This window comes from Sycon ciliatum, chromosome 3, assembly GCF_964019385.1.
Source record: "Sycon ciliatum chromosome 3, ocSycCili1.1, whole genome shotgun sequence".
NCBI classification, from domain to species: domain Eukaryota; kingdom Metazoa; phylum Porifera; class Calcarea; order Leucosolenida; family Sycettidae; genus Sycon; species Sycon ciliatum.
In genome coordinates, this window is record NC_088645.1 from 27,525,365 (window position 1) to 27,544,735 (window position 19,371).

Sequence of the window (19,371 nt, forward strand, 5' to 3'; positions counted from 1 at the left end):
ACACAACAAGAGCTTCGGTTGTTGTAGCTTGACTCTGGTCAAGGCTACGAGTAAGATCATTTCAAGTAATGAAGTCGATGATAAGAAGAAATTCAGCAGCTCTTTCACCAACCGGAAAGAGCTCTTTGTTTCGGGGGAAAACAGCAGCAACACCATTACGAGCACACTGTAACCAAATATGAATACTACAGGAAAAAGGTGAGTATGGTGCTGGCCCAATTCGGCACTAGCACCCCGAAGAGAAAATACAGCGTACAACAATACAGTACGCATAGCAGATTTAGGCGCACGATGAGCAAATAAGGAGTTGATTAGATTATTCTCGCGATTCGCGACACTCCCGGGCGAAAGAAGCAAACAAAGAAAAGAAAGCTAGCGGAAGAGCAATTAAACTACAGACGCAGTCACAAATCTGGGAAGACCAAATAACTTGGCCAAATAATTACACGATCAAAGAAAGAAAATAAAGTACACAACTAACTCACAGTGCATCATCATCCCTCAGCCTGCGACTATAATCTGGCATTTCTGAGCAGCAGCGCGGCGTGGCCTGTTTCTGAGGTGCAAGCTGCACAGTCGCTGATCTCACCCAACCATCTTGGCTGTCATGAATATCCACCACTCTGCCCAGCCTCCATGTCCCTCTTGGCATGCTGCTCTCCTTGATCAACACAATACTGTTCACACGCGGTTCCACATTCTTGCTTCTCTTGGCTGGTGCACTATGTGGGCGTTCTCGTAGGCTGGTAAGACACTGCTGGCCTGGCTTGCAAATTATAATTAGAGCTAGATACAATACATTCTGTGTCATCATGTACATTAGTATGAAGAAAATGGGGAACATAAGATAATGGAGGGATAAGAAATGAGCCGGTGTCAGAGGATCCCCCACCCCCCAGAACTCGTCAGTATGGGCAACAGGTGGCCTGGTGTTGACAACAGCTGTGGTATCGATGCCAAAGGATGCGCATTCTGACTGAATATCTGTGATCAGAGTGTCCTCTTCTGCAACACACTCTTCAAACTCATCAGGAGTGGGTGTGGTCAACCGTACAGGATCCTCCCCCAGAAAGGAAGATGGAGATCTGTGCAACTCGCTAGGTGGCTTATCCAAGAAGTCAGAACGAGTGCACTGAGGGTCAGGAACTTCGTTGACCATAAGAGTGGCCTCTTCTCGTTGGGTCAGCTCGGAGTGAGGAACCTTTCCCGTGCAGATAAAACCTAGCTTGGTGTCTAGGAGGATCAGACCATCTGGAAAGCGAGTGTGATCCGTTAGCACAAAGTCATAGTAAAAATCTGTCCCAACCAGAATGTCAATCTCGACATGTTCGCGAGTGAGTGTTAAGGGCTCAGCAAGAGGTAGGCGTTCGAGCGACGGATGTGTCTGGGTATCCAGCGGAGTCTTCAGAATTGGACAACAGATCTGCGGGACAACGCTGGCTTGAACGGATTGGGCAGAGCCATCGAGAAGTTGGACATGGAATTCCACTTGTGGAAGGGACTGCGTGGTGCGTTGGGATGCACCAAAGTTGGCCATTGCTGTGACATCAGTGCCAATTGTCGGCATGTGCAAGGCTTTTCGGGTGGATTCTTTGATGTAGGTTCGACTGGAACCAGTATCGAACAAAAGGCGAGCTTGAAGGCTTTGTCCTGACTCATCCTGGATGGTAGCAAGGGCTGTCTGCATGATAACATGTTCACACGTCGATGTAAGTGTTTGAGTTGCAGAAAGAAAGGGTGCAGCATCGACGCTCAATGTGGTGGAGTTCTTCGGCCTCTGCTCTGATTTCGCTACCGAGTCGCCACCAAACTTCTTAGTGCACAAGCTTCTGTGATGTGTCGACAGTTTACAGTGGAAGCATGGTCTCGCCTGTTTGCAGTCACGTGCGATATGACCCGATCTAAAACAGATAGAACATCGATCCTTGAGCTTCGCGTGAGCTTTGCGTGCATCTAAACCTCTGTACTGTCCACATTCATCGCTAAAGTGCGGCCCTGAACAGTAAAAACATTTCGGAGGTCTGCGTTTCTCATGATGTTGCAAGAGGGATACGGCTGTCGAAACGACATTGGACGGAGCAGAATGCCGTTGGTGTCCTTTGTTCGCGTCGTGACATTGGCGTTCACTAGTTTCCTTGACACGTACCAAGATGCCAAGGGCCTTGCGTAAGGATGCGACTGTCCAGCTGTCGCTGCCCCGTGCAAGCTCGAGCTGCACCATGACAGCCTGTGGGAGCTTTGCTGTGATCATAGGAATAAATAACGGGTGTTCTACGTCTTGTTTGAGTGCTTCAAGACTGCGGAGGTTCCGTTCGATTTCGTCAAGTAGTTTCCGCAACGAAGCAGGTTTGTCTGTTGCTGGAGGTAGATGCGTCATGGCTGTGTAGTGACTGTCGATATGGATTTGAACGTCACCAAATCTTTCCTCTAAAACATCCATCGCAATGCGATAGTTGGCACCCGTCAGGTCGAACCCAGCAATTGCCTCCTTTGCGACGCCTTCAACATTCTCTTGGAGATATGCAAACTTTTCCACATCAGACAATTTGCTGGCACCGACAGAGGCTTGAAATATTTCGTGAAATTCACGGAATTTCGAAAAGTTGCCATCAAATTTGGGTAAGGTAAGCTTCGGTAGCCGGATGGATGCATACGAACTACCATGTGCGCTGTCTGGTACTGCGGGATTTGAAACATTAGAACTGGAGGGAGAACGTGATGTTGCAGTGGATGATGTAGCAGTGGATTGTGAAGGTCGCTGCATGTTGTCTCGTTTGGATTCTAGGCACCTAAGTTTACCCCTACTGACGAGCCCCAGTTGCAGTCGATCTTTCAACCCCGACTCATTTAAATCAAGAAAGCCATACTTCATGCAAGCGTTATCAAAAGTAGAACAGGCAGCCAGAAAAGAATCAATAGCAACGGAAAGTTCAGAAATAAATAAACTAAGCTGTTGCAAGGATACATCATCGTCGTCCATCACCGCGTCGGCGGTCTTGTAGATGGAGAAGAGCTGCTCGTTGCTGATAGTAGTCACTTGCCTTGCGTGTAAGACCTGCGGGGGTGGCAAGGGCTCATCGTCATCAGATAGTAAGCACTTTGCTGCTCGAGTCTTCGCCTTCTTGCCCTTCGGTGGCATTTTGAATTTCCTTCAGTAACAAACTCTAGTTATCTAAAGGTCGGGTTTTCGGCACCAGTTTGTTGTGCATCACTGGCCGATTATCTATGTCAGTCCATAACACACAACAAGAGCTTCGGTTGTTGTAGCTTGACTCTGGTCAAGGCTACGAGTAAGATCATTTCAAGTAATGAAGTCGATGATAAGAAGAAATTCGGCAGCTCTTTCACCAACCGGAAAGAGCTCTTTGTTTCGGGGGAAAACAGCAGCAACACCATTACGAGCACACTGAAACCAAATATGAATACTACAGGAAAAAGGTGAGTACGGTGCTGGCCCAATTCGGCACTAGCACCCCGAAGAGAAAATACAGCGTACAACAATACAGTACGCATAGCAGATTTAGGCGCACGATGAGCAAATAAGGAGTTGATTAGATTATTCTCGCGATTCGCGACACGTGATCTGATCGATGCTGAGCTCTCGGCGAGCGACTTCGCCGAAGAAGAGTCACACTGTCCCTATGCTGTTGGTGATCACGTGATGTTGCAGCGCCCAGATCGCCATCAGAAGCGCCTTGCGCCCTATGAGCGTGGCTGGAAAGTGAAAGCAATCGTAAGTCCAATGACTGTGGTGATTGAAAAGCCAGGTTCGGACAACCGCCGAGTGTCCGAGAAGGTTATCAACGTTGCCTTGTTGAAGAAGGATCTTCCCGATGCTGCTGATGTAGCTGCCACAGAGGCTAGCCTGAATAGTGACGAGGAAGATGACAATGGTATTGGTGTCACCATTGATGTTGCTCCAACTGGCGGATATGCGCTACGACCTCGTGGCCAGCTCCAGGCGCCAGCACGTTACCGTGAGTGAGTATGACTATGACTATGGTATCAGGGGGAGAGGTGAAGTAGAATAGTTCGCCTCTCTCTCCACAAGTATTTGATACCATACTGCACGTTTATTTATTGCTTCAAGTTATAGATTTTGAATTTGTACGTCGTGTTCTTCGTTTTGAGACTTTGCTTACCGTTCTGTTCTGTTATCCATACTCTGCATTCTCCGCGCCTGCTCTGTTCCTTTCTTCTCTTGCTATTATCATGTTTCCTTTCTTCTCTGACTCACTGACTGTCAACTTGTCTAGTTTCGAATTGTTTCATTGTCCGCCAGATTGCAGAGATCGTTTCCCGCATCGTAGCTCACGGTTACTTTTCGAACACATTTTTGCGTGGGCATTTTCACGAGTTGTGTTGACGTCATGCCCTATCAGCTACGCGTCATTATTGCGAGCATGCGCATTGCTTTTGCCTTCTGCCTTATTTCCATGCTGCGCTTGCTGCAAAGCGGGTTAGCGTCCCCACGCTTGCTGGCCGAAGCCCGATTGACCGCGCCGTGTGCGTACTCGCACACGTCAGCCGGGCTTCTCCATGTCGCCTTGTCCCGCCCCCGCCGGTTCCGTGGAGTTCCGGTTTTATTTCTCCTTGTTGATTAGCTCTCCCAAGATTGAGTTGTTGTTTTCTATATCCTTACCTAACTAATTCATTTCCAAGTATCAGTCCTTTTATTTACACTACTGTCAGAGTCCGCCGTTGTGAGTGCTGTGTGCATGTGCGGAGTACTGTCCACTGTCCAAGTTATTTGCTTTATGCTTCCGGTCTGGAGTGCAACCTAGGATGTGGAAGACGGCCAACGAGGTTCCGATCCACAAGCGATCTTCCCGCTCAACCCTTAAGAACTACAGGCCCGTATCCTTACTGTGCATAATCTTGAAGTTATGGAAACTCTTGTAAACAGCCACATCAAAAACTATTTTGAAGACCATCATCTACTCACGTCGCACCAGTTTGGATTTCGCGGAGGCCTCGGAACATCGGACGCTTTGCAAGCTCTCCAAACTGCCTGGGCAAGCGCTGCGGGCTGTGGAGGGGCGGCTCGTATCCTTGCTGTGGACATCGCGGGAGCGTTTGATCGTGTCTCGCATGTCGGCCTCCTCCACAAGGTGCGTAGCCTAGGCATAGGTGGTCCGCTTCAGAGATGGCTGTCCTCGTACCTGGACACCCGTTCCCTACAGTGCCTCGTTGGAGGGCGGACGTCATCTAGGTATATGACCTCCGCTGGAGTCCTCCAGGGAAGCATTCTTGGACCAACGCTTTTCCTGGCCTACGTCAACGACGCGCCAGGTGTTCTCGCTGACGGCGCCAGCTTGGAAGCCTATGCTGATGATACAACTTTGTACAGCTTAGTCACCTCCCATCAGGCCCCAACAGTCGCCGCGCAGTCACTGCAGGTGTCCGTTGACCGACTGCACGAGTGGGGTCGTACATGGAAAGTGATGTTTGAACCGACCAAATCCCAGGCCATGACAGCCACCCTCAGACGACCCGGCTTAGATCTCCCCCCCCCCCCCCCCACCCCTGTTTGGGGGCACACTGGTGCCCGAGACAACCACCATCACCCTCCTTGGTGTGAAGGTGGACGCCAAGTTGACCTTCAGCGATCATCTACGCTCCGTAGCCACCCGTGCACGCCAACGGCTTAGGGTCCTAAACAGAGCCGCCCACATACTAACCCCCGCCGGCCGGACGACCGTATACAAGGCGTTCGTACAACCAGTCATGGAGTATGCGACTCTTGTATGGATGGGAGCTGAGCAGAGTCACCTCTAGCGTCTGAACAATGTTCAGCGCCGCGCGCTTCATGCTATCGGCCCTGGGGCACACCTACCCAGCCTGGCTATCCGCCGCACTGTTGCCTCGCTTGCCTGCCTGTGCAAGCTGCACTACTTGCCTGGTCCTCCGCAGCTGCTCTCTGTGTTGCCACCGCGCCACATCATCTCTACCAACCTCAGAACTCGCAGCGAGCACGGTGCTGTCAGTGGCCATGACCACCAGCTCCAACACCAGCTGCCTGCATCTGCCCCGCTGGCAGTGAAGCGCTCGTTCCCACACTGCAGCATCAGCGATTGGAACTCCCTCCCTGCCGCTCTCCTATCCCAGCCTCCCCACAGCAAGAGAATGCAATCATTCAAAACGAATGTTTACCGCCATCTTCGCAGCACAAACTGGCCCTGGGCAGTCGATTCCCTATGAATAGTATGACGCTAAGACAGTTTCTCCCCCACAATCGCTCGTGTTAAGCCTTGGGTTTTGCATCTTTCTTACCTGTACAGCTCTATCTTCTTCTTTTTTTCATTGTTTTTGGTGCGTGTTTTTGGCCGTGACGCCGAGACCTCAGGTCGGCAGAGTCATCAATGCCCCGCCATCACTGCTGCATCTCGGTGCAGCGCCTGCTCATTAGTTGTCACGTTTGTCCTAGTCTCAGTACCATTGTCTTTCCTTATCCTTTTCGAGCTGGTTATGTGAACATAGTGTTAGGTGCCTCCTCCCGTACCTTTTCTAGCTGGCCTGCATGCACTTGCGTACTCACCTTTTGTCTCCTTTTGTTCCGTTGGCCTGGGTAGCTACTTGCGCGCCCATATTTGCCATAGCTACCCAGGCCCTTTATCTTGCCGTTCAGACTTGATCTCTTCCTCTCTTTTCTCACTCTTCAATGTAGTCGTTTCGTTCGTCTTGGTCTCTTGTCTCGTCGTCTATAATAAATGTCGTTCCCCAACCTACCTGTTCCCGTTGTAATGTCTGGATAATGTGTCGTCAGTCGTCCTTTTCCCGATTCAACATTGGCGCCCGATTATTGATCGACCCACGACACTGAGATCATCCCATGCCCAGTCGTCCTCAACCGCCATTCGTCTCGTCTATGTCAACGTCGTCTCGTCCAGGTCCATCTCGTCTCGTCTCCAACCTCGTCTCGTCTATCAACCTCGTCTCTCCTATGCCAACCTCGTCTCGTCTATGTCAACCTCGTTTCGTTCAAGCCATGCAGGTCAGCTACCTTTCTCTCTTTTTTTGTATGCGTTTTTTTTGTAGTGTGTGTGCGCGCGGGTGCCTTTCATTCATATTAGGGGTCCGATCATGGTGAGCCACGCTCTCTTATTTATGTCGTATATTAAAGTGTAACTAGGCTCTATTAGCCGTGCAAAATACTAGTCATCAGAATTAGGCCTCCGCGGAATGTGCCGGCATAATTTCGGGAATTATCGGTGTGATTTTTAAACGGGAATTATTGGCAATTTTGTGGAATAATCGGTAAAATTTGAGCAATGCCCCCCTTTTTTCAATTTTTTTTCCATTTATAACACCCTGATTTGTACCAAAAAGCTTGTGATCCTGAAGTTGATCGCCTAGTATTTCAAAAAAGAAAGAAAAAAAGCTTCCAGCCGAGTTTCACGCGAACCATGATTTTTTTGCCCATACAAGTGGCAAAAAAAGGGAAGAAAAAAAGCATTATTGTGAGAATTATTGGTAGAATTACGGGAATAATCGGTCGAAATTTTGAGCAGTGCTCAAAGGAATTATCGGTAAAAATACGAGCATATTCCGCGGAGGCCTAATCAGAATACAATTCAAGTCCCTCGTCGAACTCCAATAGTTATCTTTTGTGCCATGTTTTGAAGGGGCGTTTGGTCCCGTTGTTATTGGCAATGTACATGTACACACTATAGTATAAATAGTACAGGAACGTTGACGGTTGTAATGATCTGTAGTGCATTTTTTAGTACACACTTTTGTGAGGCCCGTGCGTTGTGTGTGTGTGTGTGTGTTTTCTCCTTCAGTCATTTTTTTAATCTTTTTCTCTCTTTTTTTTTCTCTCCGCGAGGACGCGGGATTTTTTTTCATGGAGGGGTGGTATGTTAGGTACCTCCTCTCTTACCTTTTCTAGCTGGCCTGCATGCACTTGCGTACTCACCTTTTGTCTCCTTTTGTTCCGTTGGCCTGGGTAGCTACTTGCGTGCCCATATTTGCCATAGCTACCCAGGCCCTTTATCTTGCCGTTCAGACTTGATCTCTTCCTCTCTTTTCTCACTCTTCAATGTAGTCGTTTCGTTCGTCTTGGTCTCTTGTCTCGTCGTCTATAATAAATGTCGTTCCCCAACCTACCTGTTCCCGTTGTAATGTCTGGATAATGTGTCGTCAGTCGTCCTTTTTCGTATTCAACAATAGTACAAAAAAAAATAATAATAATAATAATTTTGCATGGTGTAATGGCACGAAATGCCGTGTGATTGTGGACTTGTACACGCTGTAGGCCAAATGTGGGTCTGCTCGTGTGTGTTTAGATCAAGGAGAGAAGACGATGATGACGAATATCAGCGGTATGTTTTATCTAATTTTCAAAAATCTACTCCGTAATCTTTCATAGAAGAATTGCAACCTCGAATTTATTGGAGATGGAGCAAGGTTGAAAAGCCTTTTGCATTCTTTAGCCCCTTCCTCCTTATTCAGTCGCTTTCCGGCCCACTGATTCTCGTGTTGGAGTTTGCGCATAGGAGAATTGCAACCTCGAATTTATTGGAGATGGAGCAAGGTTGAAAAGCCTTTTGCATTCTTTAGCCCCTTCCTCCTTATTCAGTCGCTTTCCGGCCCACTGATTCTCGTGTTGGAGTTTGCGCGTTTTCTGAAAGATTCATACACACATTTCAGTTCATCTTGATGGATTTTCATCATCCTGGGCTCGTAGCAAAGATCAAGACCAATCCATCCTGGATCATTCATGCATTGTTCTAAAGGAAATCCCTTGGCACGTTCCAAGAGACTTCGAAGTCATGACCAAAACAATTCGCATCCACCCTGGACCGTGATTTCCGTGTTCATTTTTCCTACGCGTTGTGAATCCTGGTCAATGAGTTAGTTTGTACATTGGGCCTACCCTGTATTGCGCATTTTTGCGTCAATTTCCCGCCATTAGGTTTTGCGGGGCAAGTACCACTACAACAGTACACACCATGATACCAACTCTGCATAAAATGTCATAAACTTTGTGAGGACATACTCATATATGTACTATAACGGGTTCTAACTGCCAAGTATGGAGTAACTTGCCCTGCAAAAAAGGTGACGGCCATTTCAAATGCATACCTCCCATTGACTCGTACGCAATCCATCAGCACAATTTAAAATTCATAGAAAAGAAAAAGGACCAAGGAAATACAAGTTACGCTACACTGTCCACTAACACCACCAGTTACTAAACAATCAGCTCATGCGATTACATTGCACGACACTGACCGACGATACGGACGTTATACAACTAACTGGCGGCGTTGATCTTCGCATCTTTGAGCCACACACGTTGTGTGGAATATTGCGTTGTGTCCTTGAATCGTGTTTGGTCCGTATTGTACAATGGTCTTGCCAATAACGTCATCGATATGCATGAAGATCGGCCAGCATCCTTCACAGCTTAGACGTTCAGCTCGGGCTTGTCTTAGTTGCTCACCTTCCCCTCTTTGTAATCATAATTATGACGTTGAACCTTTCAAATTGGAAGGCTGTTGACGTGGGCATCCAAGATATGCTAGACCTGTTAGCATGTTAGTTGTAGAAAATCAGTAACGTCGTTTTAGACCGACCTGGTTAGAAGCACGTGAACTCTATATATTAGAATTCACTTTTCCAAAGAGTGAGGACCAGTTTATATGTCTGGTTTGATTCTGAACCGTGCGGGTATCTGATATTAATGTACGTCCTGTGCATCTGAACGTATTTTTTTCTTTCTTCTCTTTCTCTTTTCTTTAGTCAACTACACAACGTCATTCCGTCCACCAGAGACTTACGGTACGTACCATCTGAAATATGTTCACATGTCCGTAATTGCTCGATACATTTAGACCGGCCCGGTTAGAAGCACGTGAACTCGATATATTAGAATTCACTTTTCCAAAGAGTGAGGACCAGTTTGTTTGTCTGGTTTGATTCTGAACCGTGCGGGTATCTGATATTTATACCATGTGCGTCCTGTGCATCTGAACGTATTTTTTTCTTTCTTCTCTTTCTCTTTTCTTTAGTCAACTACGCAACGCCATTGCGTCCATCAGATACTTACGGTACGTACCATCTGAAATATGTTCACATGTCCGTAATTGCTCGATACATTCCTAGAATACCGGTATTATGTTTTTGCCACAAGCCAGGAAGGTTCTTTGTCGATCAACAGCAACAGTAAAAAGATAAACCAAAAAAGACAAAGCAAGAAGGTCTGAAGAAGAACACCTTCCCTTCAACCCATGGAAAACAAGGAAGGCTTAGCCTTTTTTTTCTGCAAAATCTATGTAATCGCAGATATGGCACAAGGATAAAGGGATTAGTTAAGCTCCTAAATAATGTTAAGACTCGAGTGCAGGAATCTTAAGTTAATAGTGAAGAAACTACGGTAAGATGCATCTGGCGATATGGCAAATAATGAACGCATGGGATCACACCCGATGTAAGCTGCATAGTTCAATTTCGCATATCAGGATTGTCTACGTGTTAGCACCTTGAGTGGTGACGACGGAAACACGGATGGCGAAATACATTGTAACCGAGACAGCGAGAGCGCAAGGCGATTACTCAGATTAGTATTAAATTAATGTCCTTTGGAGGTCGTGGCCGAGGCAGGCCCAGAATGTCATGGCTTGATAATATTATTTCATGGACTGCACTTGACGTGCAGTCCTTGCTAGCTGCTGCACGCGATCAATTTTTATGGCGCTTGCTTGTTCATACTTGCTCTGTGATGCCCCGACGGCCTTAGGGCTGTGGGCTTATGATGATGATGATGATGATGATGATGATGATGATGATGATGATGATTTTTTTTTTTTTTGATCCCACCTTCCAACCCGGCAAATATTTTGATTTTGATAAAACCATTCAAAGCCTCTCAATTATTTAGCAATACTTGATGTATATATAAGAATAATAACAATGTAAGAAAGGTTTGCTCCCCACACCGGAGCTCGCGCTATTCCGCCGACTTTACTTGACACTTGACTGACTCACGAATGCCATCCAGAGCACACGAGAAGTCCATCGAACCTTCGACTCGGCAAACCTGCAAGAAAGCACCACTCCCTGCTCAATACACAGTGTTTCGGGGAATTCACCCCTCATCAGTTGAGCTTGAGTAGGCTGAGGAAGATTGTGCCTTCTAGTCTTTGCACAGGAACAGCAAACCATGACGGGCCTCCCCACTCGAACACAACAACACTCGCCAGGTCTAGAAACCGAGTATCATTGGAGCAACCACAATGAACCATGGTAGTCAGTAACAAACTGTATGAAGTCGCCACGCACGAGCGCCGAGCGGTGCACGACGCTGGAGCAACAACAGGCACGGCAGAAGAACGGCGAGAGAACGGCAGCCGAGGCAGATATCTGAGATGTCGTATGGTGCAGTCAGGATAGGAACAAAGTACATGTAATGGTGAAGCGGCTAGAATGGCACACAGCCAAGCCACACCAAGTCGAACCAAGCAGAAAGGAGCACAGCACTCGGCCAATACCGGCCGAGAGATACAGGAGTCGGCCAAAGAAGGAGAAGCCAGGAGGCTACCAAGCAATGGAGCGTGACAGAGCGATGAGCGGAGCGGAGAGAACGGAGAGATAAAAATCGACACCGACTCGCGCAAGGTCGGAAGGAGAGCGCGGAGAGATAAAAATCTGCACCGACTCACGCAAGGACAGAAGGAGAGCGCGGAGAGATAAAAATCTGCACCGACTCACGCAAGGACGGAAGGAGAGCGCGGAGAGATAAGAATCTGTTCCGACTCACGGAAGGACGGAGGGAGAGCGCGGAGAGATAAACAATCTACACCGACTCACGAAAGAAATGGAAGATGAAAACAGCAACCAAGCAGCTAAGCAGCTCGGCAGCCTCGCAGCCCCGTAGCCACGCAAGTCTCCTCCGCCAACCAGAGCAGCCACAAAGTCGGAGCACGCAAAAGTCAAACCGACCCCCGCAAGCGCATGATGATGATGATGATGATGATTTTTTGATGTTCGGGTGACTCACCCAAAGCCAAACCTGCTTTCGCGTCCAGAAGGCCAGCGCCATCTCCAAAAGCATGAAGGCATGAAAAGGCGGGAATACGGAGCGCGTGTTGTGAATATAGACCGAGGCACGTTCACCCCGTTGGTTTTCGCCACGAATGGGATGTGTGGCCGGGAGGCAGATCGCTTTCTCAAGTGTCTTGCAGCCCAGCATGTCCATAAACACAGTGACTTGGCCTACTCGCTGGTTATGGGTCGATTGCGGTGCCTGCTCTCGTTCACTTTACTCCGTTGGGCAGTGACCTGTTTTCGTGGCTGCCGTAGCTCCTACCAGAAAAAGTCAGTCAAGAATTTCAGGAGTTATTGTTTGATGCTTCGTTAGATAGAGGCCGGTGTTTGTGAGACTGCAATCATTTAATGTTTCTTCCTTAGTGGTGTAGGTAGATTCTGTTTTGTAAGCATAGTAGGACTACTTTTGTTTTGTAAGTCAATCTCATTCTCCACGCTTTCCTGTCATTTGGTTATGTTTTAAAGTAGTTTTTATGACCTGATGTTTGTTTTTTATATTTGTAGTTCTATTGTTGACATCTTTTGTCTTTTCTTTGGGTTAAAAGGTTAACTTCATCCTCGCTTTCTTATTGCCTTGTATTGGAATTTGCCCATAACAGTGGCTACGGTGTGATAATGCATTTTATATGTCGTGTTTTAACATTATTTTCAGAAAATTGCTCTTACAATACCTTGCGTTTTATATTCATAATATTGTTGCCCATAAAAGCGGCTTGGTCACATGATGATGATGATGATGATGATGATGATGATGATGATGATGATTTTTTTTTTTTTTTTTTTTTTTTTTTTTTTTGATCCCACCTTCCAACCCGGCAAATATTTTGATTTGGATAAAAACGATTCAAAGCCTCTCAATTATTTAGTACTACTTGATGTATATATATAAGAATAATAACATTAGTTACACTTTCACACCAAACTAGCTCGGCGCAGCACCAATCACTGCAGGGGAACCCGACCCTCCACCATCGCCAACTCACGAAGCATGTGAACTGGACGATGACGGGCCGACCGAGCACCCCTGACACACAACACAGCGGAAAAAATGATGATGATGATGATGATGATGATGATGATGATGATGATGATGATGATGATGATGATGATTTTTTTTTTTTTTTTTTTTTTTTTTTTTTTTTGATGATGATGAAGCCACTTCTTTGGGCAAACAAAACACAATTTCCCAAGATGAAGGAGTGGAACCCTACACAAATAATAGTTTAAATGAATCCAACGCAAAGATCGTTTTTCCATGAAATACAACAATTGAACACAATTACATGCTTAAATGCATGAAAGCAACAAAACAGCAACAAAAGGGTAAGCGCCATACCAATCCCGCATGCACAGTCAGGACACAGCACGATACTTAACAAACTAGACCTGACTCGGCCACGGCAATCGAGACATCATGAAAACATCTCGCCGGATGGTGGTACCGTGACCGAGCCCCACGTATGCACAACACAGCAGCACGCAGCAAAGCAAAAGACAGCCGACAGCGGAGTAAACCAATGACCTGGGAATAGTGAGATCCCGATGACTCGGCCTGCATCTGGCACAGTCTCTTGAGGAACACATTGCACAGCCTCCCACAACCACCATGCACAGAGAACACGAGAGGTGTGAAAGCGGCTCTTTCTACATTTGTGACTCTTGGCCCATATTCGTTCCACTTACGCCGCTCGTGCTGCTGGTACAATGCAGGAAGGGTTCTGGACCCGTAGGAAGGAGCATCTGGGCAAAATACCCTTACATCAAAAAAAGCTTCCTCCCCACGGGTCCAAAACCCTCGAGCGGCTATGTCCAGGCGCGCATCCTCTCGGCGGTTCGTTGACCGAAGAGGAAACCTCTCACCAGAAAGAGGTTGCAGCGCTGGTTCTGTCGAAACGGCAGTGCAGACTTCAGTCAATTCCCTCGCCAGCAGGTCACGTATCTCGTTATGACGAAGTGTCGGGAAGCCGCCCCTGGCGCAACATAGCTGATGCTCAACTGAGAACAGCTCACCACACACACAGGTTGCTGGTGCATTGGCTAGCGGCCATGCATATCTCAATGCCAGAGCATCCCGGAAGTCACGCTTGGTGAGACGAAAGCCATGCTCCGCCAGGGGCAGCACGCTCAGCCATGAGGATGATCCTTTCTCCGTGTGTTCTTCTATTCGTCGCTTCGTCATCTCATCGCTCGTGTCCACTATTTTGTTCCTGGCTGCCTTTGCGCGCTCCCGGTTTTCGGTGTGGACGACACGCTTTTTGTGACGCATTTCATCGATCATCCTCTGAAAGGGGGTACCAGCACCAGCAACATCAGCAGCCACACCCGGTCCAGGGTTTGAGTTGCCAGCGACCTCCCGCGGCTGCACCTCCGTTGCCGTCATCGTGGGAGTGGGAGACGCTCCACCACGGTCAGCAGTATCTGCAGAAGCCGGCACATCTCCAGCGAGAGAAATTGGATCGCTATCCTTAGCGAAATCGCCCAGAACCTCCTTCACCATAGGTCCGGACACTTGCTTGGAGCCCTGGTGCTCAAACCGTGGTCGAGTCGTGAGGTCCGGAAGGGCCATCCCACCATCCCGTGTCGGGAGCTTTAGAATATCAATGTCTTTCAGAGGCACGCTCGGTTGTCCCACGAGCTCCGGTAGAAGTGAGGAGTGAAGCTCCCGCTCCAACGGCGCCAAGTCCTCCGCAGAAACAGCCATAGTTCGAAACACATAGTTCCATCTGTTGACTAAGCCATGGGTCAACGCAGAGTATGCTGCATGCGGCTCTGATGCGGCATAATTTGCTAAAATCTCTGTATGTTTCACCCACTCTTCTACTTTTGTCTCTTTGAATTCTCCGAGGAATGCCTCAGTCCCGATAGCAGCGCCCAGATACTGTACGCCACGAGACTTGACGTGGATAGTTGTGTCACCAAAAGTCTCGGCAGCCAAGGACTCAAAGCCAGGCTTGACGAGTAGTTGCGTTTTTGTTTCGTTGATGTTGTAGCCGTATTTTTGGCCCTCTTCCTTAAGGAGGTTGTACCACTTTCGCAATTGGGAGAGCCCTCCGGCAGCTGCCGAGTCATCTGCAAACCATCCCTGGCACACATCTGCAACATTGGTTCCGACTGACTTGACGAGAGGGGTGAGAGCCGTGGCATAAATGGCCATCGCAAGAGGGTCACCCTGGGTTGTGCCCTCCTGTGACAATAAAGACTGGCCACCACGCACAAAGAGGGATGCAGGGTCTTGGTAAGTATTCAATGTTATTTGTGCTAGCGGGGGGCATACTCGAGCAATATTGTGCAATGCAGCGCGGCGATTCAAGCTATTGAAGGCATTGCGAGCATCGACTAGCAACACTGCCTCAGCCTTTTCCGAAGCAAAGGCAGCCGTCATTGAGTGCACCATAGCCTCCACCCCAGCCGGGATGCCCGTGCAGGCCTGAACTAGTCCGCAGGCTTGCATAATGTCGGGTTTCATCAGAAACAATGCCGCCTTGGAGCACAGTCTACGAAACACTTCACATACCCCTATTGGCCGAACGCCAGGGTTCTTGTTGAGGGCAATGAGTCTGCAAGCTGTGTACGGTGTGAGTGAGCCGGAGGGGACTGAGTCGGTACAGATCAAGCGTGTGAAGCACGCCACTGCCTCACGCAGATCAGTAGATGCACCTTTGTAACATGTGCATAGCCGCCGCCAAGCATCCGCGTCCAGGCCGGAAGGACCCGCAGAACCATGCAGAGAAAGGGCAGTGCGTTTGATCAACTCACCATTGACGCTGGCGAAGTAGATACTGCTGACATTGCCCGCCTCCTCCTGAAGCAGGATGTCCGGTGCTGCCGGTGCCGACCCCGGATGCTTCCCGACGAGAATTTCACGGACTGACTGGGATTGATGAGAATCAGAAATGATGTCGTCCATGCCCAAGACCGGTTTATCACACTTGGGCTTGGTTGCATTATCCAGCATTCTCAGTGCGCAGTGAACTCGGCCCTGTTCCATCAAGTGGCCAAACTCATGAGCAGGGTCTTCGCCACGCCTGGATCTCCGATTCTGCGATGTCTTGAGCATATGCTGAATAGTTCGACCCTCCTGCACTAGCTCCATATAGGAACCCTGGATCCATAAATTTAGTCTGCGACGAGTGTGGTCAGAGCACTCTGCGGCAGGGCAATTCCGACCTACTCGCTGGAGCACCAGCGCTGGAAGCAGGAAGAAACGATATAGAGCAGTGGCTTCCGCTCCTCGGGACGAATTGAACTTTTGAAGTTCTGACGTGAGTGTCCGAACAAACTCTTTGCCAACACTGCCGGTCGGAGCCCGGAAGAGGTTCTTTTCCCAACTCGCCACCTCCTGATAGATGTCAGCCATGTCAAAAGGCATGGAGACCCGAGGGGTGGTGGGAACTGGAGAGGCAGCGTCCGGCTGGCTCGAGCCAAGCACCTGCGAAAATGGATCCACATCCGCATGACCAGAACCTGTAGCCTGCAAATCGATATTCCCCGTAGATGGGCATAGCTGGGGTTGGGATGAGATAAGAGTGGACCGTGAGTCATCCTCCCCATGCACTGCCTGTTGTACAGTACCCCCAGCGCCCGAATCCACACTCATCAGTGGCGCACCAGAGTCAGATTCCTCCAAACTGGTAAGCAAGTCAACCTGAGATGCTGTCGGAATCAATGCAGTTGCAGCAGAGGTGCCACTCTGAATAATCTGGGGCTGAGAGCTCGGGACCCCAGGCACCGAAGCAACATTACGACAGGTGCCAAGTCGACCCCTCCCAGGATAGCAGTTACTACAAACTCTGCCAGCCCTGACACAAGCGCATCGTATGCACGTACCCCCTGCTTGGCAGCGACAACATGGCACCGCGCTGGCTAGACCGCACTCGACTATGTCACTTGGGGAGAATGGCGAGGAATCAGAGCTGGGATGAATCCCGAGTGGGTGATCTACACGCAGCCAGGAATCGACATCGCGCCTGCCACTGCCACAACCCTCATCTGCAGATGCAGTGGATTCATCAGAGCTATCCTCCGGTGATATGTTTCGCTGAGATGGCTGGCTGGCTGAACATCCTCCACCACCACTGACCACAATACCAGCGCCAACAGCGCCAGCAGGCTGCGAGGCGATGGATTCAGTTTGGTTGTGACAAAGGCTAGGGGTAGCTCTACCGGGGTAGCAGTCCACACAGCGCTTCTTCGCACGAACACATCTGCATCTAACACATTTGCGACCAATCTGGCAGTTGCAGCACGGCATCGCGACAGAACTGGCAGGGATAGGAGGTGTGAGGATGACTGAGGTGACGACTGCATCAGGACTGTACGACCAGAGTCACCAATCGTGTCAGAAACTGCCTCCAGCAGCAAGGCAGTCACACTCCTCTCCTCACTGGTCTAACACTGGCCATTGGGTGGCCATTGGGTGCCTCCAAAGGATAAAATGTGATGACCACTCCACCGAACAGCAACAGACAGCAGCGCCAGCCAAGTCAAGCTTCCCAGTTCCTCTCCAGCAACCAAGTCAACCAAGCAAACCAAGAGCCTCAGAATTGCCAACCGTTCTCCACTGAGCGATGATGATGATGATGAAGATGATGATGATGATGATGATGATGATTTTTTTTTTTTTTTTTTGATGATGATGAAGCCACTTCTTTGGGCAAACAAAACACAATTTCCCAAGATGAAGGAGTGGAACCCTACACAAATAATAGTTTAAATGAATCCAACGCAAAGATCGTTTTTCCATGAAATACAACACTTGAACACAATTACATGCTTAAAGGCATGAAAGCAACAAAACAGCAACAAAAGGGTAAGCGCCATACCAATCCCGCATGCACAGTCAGGACACAGCACGATACTTAACAAACTAGACCTGACTCGGCCACGGCAATCGAGACATCATGAAAACATCTCGCCGGATGGTGGTACCGTGACCGAGCCCCACGTATGCACAACACAGCAGCACGCAGCAAAGCAAAAGACAGCCGACAGCGGAGTAAACCAATGACCTGGGAATAGTGAGATCCCGATGACTCGGCCTGCATCTGGCACAGTCTCTTGAGGAACACATTGCACAGCCTCCCACAACCACCATGCACAGAGAACACGAGAGGTGTGAAAGCGGCTCTTTCTACATTTGTGACTCTTGGCCCATATTCGTTCCACTTACGCCGCTCGTGCTGCTGGTACAATGCAGGAAGGGTTCTGGACCCGTAGGAAGGAGCATCTGGGCAAAATACCCTTACATCAAAAAAAGCTTCCTCCCCACGGGTCCAAAACCCTCGAGCGGCTATGTCCAGGCGCGCATCCTCTCGGCGGTTCGTTGACCGAAGAGGAAACCTCTCACCAGAAAGAGGTTGCAGCGCTGGTTCTGTCGAAACGGCAGTGCAGACTTCAGTCAATTCCCTCGCCAGCAGGTCACGTATCTCGTTATGACGAAGTGTCGGGAAGCCGCCCCTGGCGCAACATAGCTGATGCTCAACTGAGAACAGCTCACCACACACACAGGTTGCTGGTGTATTGGCTAGCGGCCATGCATATCTCAATGCCAGAGCATCCCGGAAGTCACGCTTGGTGAGACGAAAGCCATGCTCCGCCAGGGGCAGCACGCTCAGCCATGAGGATGATCCTTTCTCCGTGTGTTCTTCTATTCGTCGCTTCGTCATCTCATCGCTCGTGTCCACTATTTTGTTCCTGGCTGCCTTTGCGCGCTCCCGGTTTTCGGTGTGGACGACACGCTTTTTGTGACGCATTTCATCGATCATCCTCTGAAAGGGGGTACCAGCACCAGCAACATCAGCAGCCACATCCGGTCCAGGGTTTGAGTTGCCAGCGACCTCCCGCGGCTGCACCTCCGTTGCCGTCTTCGTGGGAGTGGGAGACGCTCCACCACGGTCAGCAGTATCTGCAGAAGCCGGCACATCTCCAGCGAGAGAAATTGGATCGCTATCCTTAGCGAAATCGCCCAGAACCTCCTTCACCATAGGTCCGGACACTTGCTTGGAGCCCTGGTGCTCAAACCGTGGTCGAGTCGTGAGGTCCGGAAGGGCCATCCCACCATCCCGTGTCGGGAGCTTTAGAATATCAATGTCTTTCAGAGGCACGCTCGGTTGTCCCACGAGCTCCGGTAGAAGTGAGGAGTGAAGCTCCCGCTCCAACGGCGCCAAGTCCTCCGCAGAAACAGCCATAGTTCGAAACACATAGTTCCATCTGTTGACTAAGCCATGGGTCAACGCAGAGTATGCTGCATGCGGCTCTGATGCGGCATAATTTGCTAAAATCTCTGTATGTTTCACCCACTCTTCTACTTTTGTCTCTTTG

General features: G+C 49.1%; 1 protein-coding gene across 4 annotated transcripts in view; it reads left to right on the forward strand.

Annotated features, from left to right (window-relative positions):
- The window catches only part of LOC135811929 (uncharacterized), a 98,048-nt gene that overhangs the window by 54,115 nt on the left and 24,562 nt on the right, over positions 1–19,371 (forward strand). For 2 of the 4 annotated variants that reach the window (XM_065325195.1, XM_065325196.1), the window contains 3 exons: positions 8,289–8,324; positions 9,748–9,786; positions 10,017–10,055. In XM_065325195.1, coding sequence (XP_065181267.1) covers positions 8,289–8,324; positions 9,748–9,786; positions 10,017–10,055 — 114 coding nt within the window. The remainder of the gene's footprint in view (positions 1–8,288; positions 8,325–9,747; positions 9,787–10,016; positions 10,056–19,371) is intronic. The other 2 variants (XM_065325197.1, XM_065325199.1) reach the window with 2 other exon arrangements.